Source organism: Delphinapterus leucas, chromosome 21, assembly GCF_059928025.1.
Source record: "Delphinapterus leucas isolate spDelLeu-1000000601 "Yukka" chromosome 21, BTC_Dleu_Yukka2, whole genome shotgun sequence".
Lineage (NCBI taxonomy): Eukaryota > Metazoa > Chordata > Mammalia > Artiodactyla > Monodontidae > Delphinapterus > Delphinapterus leucas.
The window spans coordinates 30,614,692-30,625,571 of NC_143149.1; the positions used below are offsets into that span (position 1 = coordinate 30,614,692).

General features: G+C 35.9%; 1 protein-coding gene across 1 annotated transcript in view; it reads left to right on the forward strand.

Annotated features, from left to right (window-relative positions):
* Positions 1–10,880, forward strand: part of LOC111173533 (disintegrin and metalloproteinase domain-containing protein 5-like) — a 134,668-nt gene that overhangs the window by 121,839 nt on the left and 1,949 nt on the right. Inside the window, exons 19-20 of the mRNA XM_022571269.2 lie at positions 4,382–4,541; positions 5,797–5,847. Of these exons, the coding sequence (XP_022426977.2) occupies positions 4,382–4,541; positions 5,797–5,847 (211 nt within the window). The remainder of the gene's footprint in view (positions 1–4,381; positions 4,542–5,796; positions 5,848–10,880) is intronic.

The following is a 10,880-nucleotide window of genomic DNA, read 5'->3' on the forward strand; positions in this document are numbered from 1 at the left end:
TTTTTTGAAGTACAGTCAATTTACAATGTATTAGTTTCACGTTTACAGCATAGTGATTCAAAGTTTTTATAGATTATAGTCCATTTAATGTTATTAGGATATTGGCTCTATTCCCTGTGCTGCACAAATATAACCTTGTAGCTTATTTTCTACATAGAAGTTTATACCTTTTAATCCCTTTCTCCTCCCCCCTTCCCACTCTCCACTGGTAATCACTTGTTTGCTTGGTGTTCCACAGCTAGTTCTCCCTTCAATGGATGGCCTAGGGAATAAATGACCTCATCCATTCTTTCATGAAAATACACTATTAGTCTGCTTGGTTGCCATAACAAAATGCCACAGACTGGGTATCTTAAACAATAGAAATTTATTCTCTCACAGCTGTGGAGGCTGGGAACCCATGATCGAGGTGCTGGCAAATTCGGTTTCTGGTGAGAGCTCTCCTCCTGGCTTGCATATGGCTGCCTTCTTGCTGAGTCCTCTGTGTGTGTGGAGAGAGAAAGCTCTCTGGTGTCTCCTCCTCCTCTTATAAGAACATCAGTTCCATCAGATTAGGAACCCACCCTTATGATCTCAACCCTAATTACCTCCCAAAGGCCTCATCTCCAAATACCATCACACTGGGGTTTAGGGATTCAAATCAGCATATGAATTTGGGGGAACACTATTCAGTCCATAACATTCCATCGTATGGCTCCCCAAATTCATGTCCTCCTTTTATGCAGAATATGTCCACCCCATCTCAGTAGCTCCAAAAGTCTTAACCCGTTTCAGTATAAATTCCAAATACAACGTCTCTTCTAAATATCATCTACATCAGGAATGGGTGAGACTTTAGGTATGATTCATCTTGAGGCAAAATTCTTCGCCATTTTTGAACGTGTGAAAGTTACGTGCTTCCAGAAAACAAAGGTGAGAAAGGCATAGGATAGACATTCTTGTTCCTAAAGGGAGAAATTGGAAAGAAGAAAGGGGTGACAGATCCCAGTAAATACAAATAAAACCTAGCAAGGCAAATTCAATTTGATTTTAAGGTTGGAAGATAATCCTCTTAGGTTTGATGTTCTGCCCTCCAGGCCCATTGGGGTAGCAGCCTGCAGTAGCCCCAGAGCCTGCAGTAGAGTCTACCCCACTCCTTCAGCTCTAGATAGAGGCCCCATCCATACTGCTCTTTGGAGTGGCCCTGCCCCTCTCAACCACTGGGTGGGGGAGCTTGGCTGGTCAAAACCGAGGAGGGGACAGCTCCTGGACCTGTGATGGGGGGAGGAAGCCTTGATCTCTGAATCACCTTCGCGTCCTTCTCTTTTCTTGAAGGATAAAGTATATTGGCAGCCACATAGCTCTATTGCCCCGTGCTGTTCCCTTTGGTCCAACCTGGCAGTGTTTCTGCTGGTGTAATCTCATCCTTATTCCTGACTTTTCCTGAGGTGGTTCACATGCACAGACTCTTTATCAGATGATTTTTCCATCCACACTTTTGGTATGTTCTCTCTAAAACATGTTTTCCCATTTTTTGCAATACGGATAGACTGAGAATTCTCCAAATCTTTAAGTTCTGGTACCTCCCTGTGTAACGCTTACTTCTTCAATTTATCTCCTTCTCTCACATATTACTATAAGCAGTCAGGAGTACCCAGACTACATCTTCAACATTTCACTTAGAAATCTTCTTAGTTAATTATCCAGTTTCATGGCTCGCATGTTCTATCTTCCATAAAACACGAGGTTACAATTTAGCCAAGTTTTTTGCCACTTTACAGCAGGAGTTGCCTTTTCTTAATCATTTTCCTTTTCTGTCTAAAATCTCACCAGAAACAACTTTCATGTAAATATTTCTACCACCATTCTGTTCATGATTATCTTTGTACTCTCTAAGAAGATGTAGGCTTTCTCTTCTGCTCTCCTCTTTTCTCCCTGAGCCCTCACCAGAGTTGCTTTCACCGTCCATATTTCTACCAACAGTCTCTTCAGATTAATCTAGGAGTTTTCTAAAATGTGCCTCAAAATTCCTCTAGCCACTACCCGTTACGAGTCCCAAAGCCATTTCCACATATTTAGGTATTTATTATAACAACACCCTACTTCTTGGTACCAAAATCAAAATTCTCCAGAGAAACAGGATCAATAGTATGGAGAGAGAGAGAGAGAGAGAGAGATGTTTTAGAAGGAACTGATTGGCTCATGTGATTACGGAGGCTGACAAATCCCAAGATGTGCAGAGTGAGTCAGTAAACTGCAGCCCCAGGAGAGCCAATGGTGCAATTTCTGTGTGAAGGGCAGCAGGCCTGAAGGTCAGGAAAAGCTGATGTCTCAGTTTGGGTACCTCAGGCAGGAAGAATCTTCCCATATCCACTGGAGGGTCAGTGTTTTTGTTTTATTAAGGCCTCCAGGATGAGGCCCACCCACATTAAAGAAAGCTACTGCTTTACTCAGTCTACTGATATGAATGTTAATCTCATTTGAAAACACCCCATAGAAACACCCAGAATAATATTTGACCAAATATCTGAGGTCATTGTGGCCCAGTCAAACGGATGCATAAAATTAACTGTTACATGTATGAACAGTGTTTGCTAGAGAAAGATAACAGGAGTCCCTCTCTATAAAATGTTTTTGGCAGGATATACTCATCCATATACATAATTATTCTAAGTAAACCTGGAGTTACTGATTTATGGTGGAATAGCTGGCTGGAAAAACTTGGTAATCATGTAAACTGTGTAACTAACAGTGCAAAAGTGAAATGACTATTTATGATCAATTTTGTGTCTACTTTACACAAAGCTCTCCATCTCTGTTTTCTGTAATCAATCTGAATGTGGCACAGGGTGGAGGATAGGGAAGCTTTGGGAGCTGCCCCTGATGCATGCTGGCTCCTCCAGGGAAAAATCTTTTATTTCTATACCTGATATTTACCCATAAAGTTTGGTATGGGTAAGATCTATGTTTTGGGGAGTTTGATATGACAGTTAAATGCTTGAGTCATAAAGGCTAAGACACTTTGGGGTCATAAAAGGAAGGAGGTGAAAAACCATGAACAATAGTTAAATGGCTGGATGATTCCCTGAGGCATCTTTAGAAGGAGGAAGAAGCCTTGAGGCAGATTATTGGGGACTAGTTTAACCAATGGGAAATGGAGATTCCGAGTAGTTAACTTAATGAAGGTCACCAAACTGAGAGGAGAGTTAGTAGAAAATTTTCTTTGTTGGCTGGTATAAATAAGTAGTGCTTGTTAAAACTAGACAGTATAAGTGAAAGAAGTGATACCAATTTTTCCTACTTAGACTTCCAAGGCCACCTGGGCATATATTACATTCATTTTCAAATAACCCATGTGGTATCACTGATTACCCGGAAGACTATACACATAGCTGAGAATCAATCTGCAGCCAGAGAGGATGATCTCTTCATCTGATTCACTTGTTTTCTAATTACAAATACCATGTAATCTTTGTCTCGAAGATACTGGGAACCCCAAGCGCATGCACAAAGCTGACTGAAAAAGAAAATGTTGCTCCTACCTTGAACTCGCTTAAAACAAAAACATGGGGGAAAAGGGAGAAGTGCTGGGACAGTAGTAAGAGGAGTATTTTGAGCCTCAGCGGTCATCCACACTGTAGCTGGGGAGTTGCTCTTCTGACAGTCAGCTCCTCCAGTGTGGCAAAGAAGTGATAGAGTCATAGTTCATATCAAATAAAAGGAAGCATACCAACAAATTGTGGAGAAAGCAGAACTCGATACATTATGAATCCGGAAAGGTGAATGCAGATGTCAGCTGAGAATCTGCAAGAACAGATGAGGAAAATGTAGATATTAGCACTAGTCAGTCAGAAGTGGGTCAAAGCCAAGCTTAGCCATGCATTCTATAAAATAATCCTAGAGCCATTTTAACAATTTCCTATTGCTGCATATTTGATTAATGAGCTTAAGTTTAGAGACTACTGATTTTTAATTTTTAGGAAAAAAATTGTAGTAATGTTAAGAGAAATTAAATGCCAGATACCCCACATTTAATTCTCACATACAGGTACAATCCAATACTCTTTGTGATATACATGTTTGAGCCTCGGAAACCCTGTATCAGAACAGAATTGAAGAAATATTTGCAAGTATTAAATATGTGGTCCATGAAAGAACATTACTACCTTCAATCAAGGAAATCACCATTGGGTGGAAGTTTGAAAACTCAAAAACATCAGTAAAGCGCTAGTAACAGCCCATTTTATATATTAGTTTAGGTTTTCAGATTTTATTATATTCACAGTCTATGTGAATGAAATTTTTAGTTTTGGGGAATATTGTTGGTAATGATACCCCTCCACCTTTTGATTTGGTTAATAAAATCTCTGACATAATTTGAAATGGATGCTTTCCATTCTAGGTAAAAAGGTTTTGCTGGAGAGATCTCTCAGTCATCCAAAACACAGATTTCAATTGATTTTCTACATTTCTCTACCTGTGTTCATCATTATTATTGCTGTTATAATAAGCCAGAGTAAAATAAGGGAGCTATGCTACAGAGGAGAACCTGAAAGTGAGAGGTATATATATTTTAATTCTTATTAAATTAAATAAGTCAAGAAAAAAGTAGTCAAGTTTCATCAGGAATAAGCTAAAACTGTAGGTAAAACATACGAGGATGGCCCAGGGATACATTTCAAAGTAGCTTGGTGTTTTCATGTTTTCTCTGGTTTTACTCATTACTAAAACCATTCATTTTACCACCAGTATCGCTTGAGGAAGAGATATGGGTGCCAAGGGTATTGTGGAGGTTTATTCGTCCTCTTAATCCACTGATTCTGTCTAAGTAGTCAAATTGTCCATGAGCTTCATGAGAATAAATAACACTGCATTTAAAAAGTAAATAAATAAATAAAATTTTAAGATATAGATCCTCAGACCAGTGGTAGATAACTTTATCAGAACACCCCACTCAACTAGATATAATACCTATGAACCTGCCTGCATAATATTTATTTTCCTAATTATTGCTGATTTGTCCAGTCATTTCTCAACTAGAAATTACATGTGTAATTCATACTAATCAGGTTAGGAGACAGGAGGAAGCATCATGGAGTGGGGAGAAAATTATATTTAGCCTCAGAAAACCTGGTTTCAACTCCTAAATCTTGCATATCTTGCTAACTATGATATCTTGAGCAAGGGATTTAATCTTTATGTTCTTAAAATTATTCTCTATAACTCTACAAAATGTGAGATAATAGCTTTCCAATGTATCATAAACTTTTGGGTACACCAAATTAATAAATGAAATCACATTATCTGTAATCAGTTACACAACTATTTAAACATCATTATTGATCCCCTTAGTCATAATTTACTGTATTCTTCCAGAGAGGTATTTACCTCTAGTTTTACCTTCCAAGAAGTGATATGAAGAGAAGATCTGAGTATGTTACGAGAGGATGAAAGAAATCTGTAGAAATATATGGAAAAATTAACTGAAATTTTTGACTGCTACTTTATGGTTTTGGTTTAATTTGGCTTGAGGAGTTAGTGATATCATAGAATTAGGGGGCCTATCTGTAAAATTGAGTAAATGTAAAATGAGGATGTGAGGATTTTGTCAACAAAGCAAGGTGGCTGATGGCATTTGTTCTAATATTGAGATGGTACCAGTTTTATTTGTTTTGTTTTATTTTGCTGGAAGGAGACATTATATGTAGTGAATCACTTTGTTTCTTTGAAGAACATTTTTCGTTCAAATAGTCACTTAATTGTTCAACGTTTTTAAATTCCCCCACTTATTTAAAATAAACTTTATCGATGTTATAGATCTGTGTCGGAAGAAAGCAGCAGTAACAGCAAGTTGTCACTCAGTGTAAGGTGAGTATAGAACGAGTGATTGATTAACCATTTGGCATCATACCTTTTGATCATTATTGAAGGAGCACTTAAAAATTGTTAGCTTGAAACCAAAACATTTGTTGATAATATTCTTTGTGGTTCCCATTGTAGGTGATTTTATAATGCTAAACAATAAAACTTGATTTCATTATGTCTCAACCTCTCCTCCCTGACCTACACCAAAGGAGTGGTTTTTGTGCACCCACACCAGCATTTATGACCACATAAGTTTTAGGATTCTTTTTTTTTTTGAGGTTTGGTAAGCAGCACTTATATGTTGATGACATTTTACTGCCACATAATAAGAGGACTGATATTATAAAAATGTCAGATGTGCTTATAGTTATAATATTATCTCAGAAAAAAATTATTGCTAATAAGATAGAGCCTTGGAGTTTTCATTCATTTTACTGTCTTAAGATCCCAAATAACAACCGAACTTTACACATCAAGGAATGAAGAAAATAACAAACTAAGCCCAAAGTAAGTGAAAGGAAGGAAATAGTAAAGGTCAGAGGAGATATGAACAAAATGAAGAAGAAAAAAGCAATTTTAAACATCAACAAAAGTAAGCATGTTTTTTGAAAAAAGAAAGAAAGAAACCTTTAGCTGGACTCTCTGACACAAAAAGAGAGAAGACTAATATAAATAAAACCAGAAATAAGAGGGGAGACATTACAAATGATACTATACAAATAATCTTTTTATAGTTTATAGTTCATGAAAGATTACTGTGAATATTTGTATGCTAAGAAACTGAAGAACCAAAAAGAAATGAATACATTCCTGGAAACATACAACCTGCCAAGATTAAATCATGAAGAAATAGAAAGTGAGCAGATTAAAAACTAGTTAAGGAGAATTGAACCAGTAACTAAAACCCTCCCAACAAAGAAAAGCCCAGGACATATTGGCTTTACTGGTGAATTCTGCCAAACATTTAAAGATGGATTAAAGCCAATATTTCTAAAATTCTTCCAAAAAGTAGAAAAGGAGGTAACACTTACAAACTCATTTTATGAGGCCAGCATTACTCTGATACCAAAATTGATAAGGACACTACAGAAAAAGGAAACTACAAGCTAATATCTGTGATGAATATAGATGCAAAAATTCTCAACAAACTACTAGCAAAGCAAATTCAACAGCACATGAAAAGGATCATGCACCATGAGAAAGTGATATCATGGGAGTGCAAGGATGGTTCAACATACGAAAATCAATCAATGTGATACACTCACCACATTAACAAAATGAAGAATGAAAATGACAAGATCGTCTCAATAGATACAGAAAAAACGTTTGACAAAATTCAAAATGTTTTTATGATATATTCTTTCCACAAATTAAAAATAGAAGGAATTTACAGCATGATAAAGGCCATATATGAGAAGCTAACAGCTAATATCATAGTCAAACTGAAAACGTTGAAGCATTTCCTCTAACATCAGGGACAAGGTAAGAATGCCCACTGGCACCATATATATTCAACCTAGTACTGGAAGTATTAGCCAGAGCAATTAGGTGACAAAAGACATCTACATCAGAAAGGAAGAAGTGAAGTTGTTTTTGTTTTCAGATGTCATGTTCTTACACATAAAAAACCCTAAAGATTCCACAAAAAAATTATTAGAACTAATAAACAAGATTAGTAAAGGGGCTGGCTCCAAGATCAATGTACAATAATCAATTACATTTCTATATACTAAAAATAAGCTATCTTAAAATGAAGTTCAGAAAACAATCCCATAGATAATTGGATCAAAAAATAAAATACTTACAAATAAACTTAACTAAGAATGTGAAAGACTTGTGTACTGATAACTACAAGAAAGCAGTGAAAGAAATGGAAAGACATCCTGTGTTCATGGGCTGAAGCAATTAATATTGTTAAAATATCCATACCACTCAAAGGTATCTACAAATTCAATGAAACCCCTGTCAAAATTCCAATGGCATTTTTCACAGAGATATTAACAAAAATTCTAAAATTTGTGTGGAACCACAAAGGACCCTCAATAGCCAAAACATTTTGAGAAAGAACAAAGCTGGATGCATCATACATCCCGATTTTAAAATATATTGCAAATCTACTGTAATCAAAACAGTATGGTACTGTTAAAAAGACAGATAAAGACCAATGGAACAGAATAGAGAGCCCAGGATTCAATCCCCGTATAGATGGTCAAATGACCTTTGAAAGGGTACCAAGAATATGCAGTGGGACATGGTGGTGGGAAAACTGGATAGCCACATGCAAAAGAATGAAATTGAACCCTTACATCATACACAAAAATCAACTCAAAGTGGATTAAAAGTGACCCCAAAGTGTAAAACTCCTAGAAGAAAACATAGGGGGGAAACCTCATATCATTGGTCTTCACAATCAATTTTTGGGTTGATATCAAAAGTACAGGCAACAAAAGCAAAAAATAGACAAGTGGGGCTCCATCACACTAAAAAGGCTTCCGCACAGCAAGGGAAACATTTAATAGAGTGAAAGAGCAACCTATGGAATGGGATAAAATATTTTTAAACCATGTATCAGAAAAAGGGTTAATAACCAAAACACATAAGGTACTCCTACCATTGATACAAAAAAGAAAATAAAACCTGATTTTAAAATGGGCTAAAGACTTGAATAGATGCTTCTCCCAAAATACCATACTTAGGGCCAACAGATATAGGAAAAGATAGCTCAGATCACTAATCATCAGGGAAATTCAAATCAAAACCATATGAGGTATCACCTGTTAGAATGGCTATTATAAAAAAAAAAAAACCCACAAAAGTCAACAAGTGTTGGCAAGGATGTGGAGAAATTGGAATCATTGTACAATGTTGGTGGGAATGCAAGATATTGTAGCCACTGTGCAAAACTGTTGGAGATTCCTCAAAAAATTAAAAATAGAACTACTGTATGACCAGCAGTCCTACTTCTGGATATTTTTCCGGAAGAATTGAAATCAGGATCTCAAAGCAGTATTAGCATTTTCGTGTTCATTGCAGCACCACTTACAATAGCCAAGATGTGAATACAAGCTAAATGTCCATCATTGGATGAATGGATAAAGAAAATGTGGTATATACATATAATGGAATGTTGTTCAGCCATTAAAAAGAAGGAAATCCTGCATCTATGACAACATAGATGAACCTTGAGGACATTATGCTGAGTGAAATAAGCCAGTCACAGAAGGACAAATAACTGCATGATTCCACTTAAGATATCTCAAATAGTGAAGCTCGTAGAACTGAGAGTAGAATGGTTGTTGCTTCAGGCTGGGATGACAGGAAAGTGGGATGTTGCTAATCAATGAGAATGAAGTCTCAATTGTGCAAAATCTAGAGATCTGCTGTACAACGTTGTCCCTATTGTTAAAAATGTATGCTTAAATTTTTGTTAAGAGAGTAGATCTCATTTAAGTGTTCTTAAGCACAGTAGAATAAAATTTTTAAACCTTGAGGAAGTTTTGCTTCACAAAAGACACCCTTATGAAAGGGAAAAGGGAAGCCACAATGTGGGAGACGATGTCTGTGATACATATTTCCAATAAAGAACTCATACTCAGAATATATACAGAATCCCTGTAAACCAGTAACAAAATGCGGGAAAGCCTAATAGGCAAAATATTTGAAAAGACGCTTCACAAAAGGTGATATCAAAGGAGCTCAAAACATGAAAAATTGCTCAACATCATTAATCATCAGAAATAGACAAATTAAAAACGAGTGTCCCCTACACACCTATAAGAGTGGCTAAAATTAAAAGAACAGGCAACCTCAAGTGTTGGTTAGAATATCAAGCAACAAGGACTCTCACACTGCAGGCAGGAGCATATATTTTATCACTTTAATACTTTTATTACAGTTCAGCAGTGTAGCATCTTCTAAAGTTATCAGGTTTCAGTTGTTTACAATTTTCATTTTTAAAACTATCATGCTTACATTTTATATTTACTTTATATTATAACTAAACTTTTATTTCCTAGAATTTTGCAAAGGAGATTTTCCATAAATTTTGAGTCTAATTACCTAAAATATTTTTTTCCTTTTCCATTTAATTTGAATCTGCTTGTCTTTACTTCTTTTTTTATACTTTTAACTTTAAATCTTATTCTTTTCTTTTCAAATATCAATAATCTGTATATAGGTAAGCTTCTGTATATTTAACACAAATTCACTAAATATTTTTTATATAAAAGGGTAGGAAAAATTGAGAAAAAGATTCTGAAATTCATATGACAGGAAAGTAGGGATAACCAGGTAAACTTTAGAGCTAACAATTAGTTAAAATATAGATCTTTTTATTTTCAAAAAGCATCTTTCTGATTTTTAATGATTATCAAGTATTTATTAAAATATCTAAAATACCTTGGTAGGTATATGAATTAAAGATAAATTTCTCATAATCACAATACCCAAAGAAAAGTTCCATTAACAATATAGATGTATATATTCTTAAAAAATTTTTCTAAAGAATAAACATAGGGCTTCCCTGGTGGCGCAGTGGTTGGGAGTCCGCCTGCCGATGCAGGGGACACGGGTTTGTGCCCTGGTCTGGGAAGATCCCACATGCCACGGAGCGGCTGGGTGAGCCATGGCCACTGAGCCTGCTCGTCCAGAGCCTGTGCTCCGCAATGGGAGAGGCCACAACAGTGAGAGGCCCGCGTACCGCAAAAAAAAAAAAAAAAAAGAAAGAAAAATAACATTTAAAAAATCCATTATTATGAATATGTAAACTACTTCCAGTTTTTCTATATTATGAACACCCTGTAATAAGCATCCTTATATTATTATATAAATTATAATAGTCTAAATAATAAACTATAAAGGCTATATAAATTATAGCCTCAGGATAAATCCCTAGAAGGGAGATTGATCAAAGCATAAATATAATATTTACACTCTTGCTTTTTGATCTCTACTGCCAAATTACCTGATTGTAATGATGACCACCAATCCATTTGTGTCAGGTTGTAACCTTCATAAGTTATTTTTAGTCATTTGTA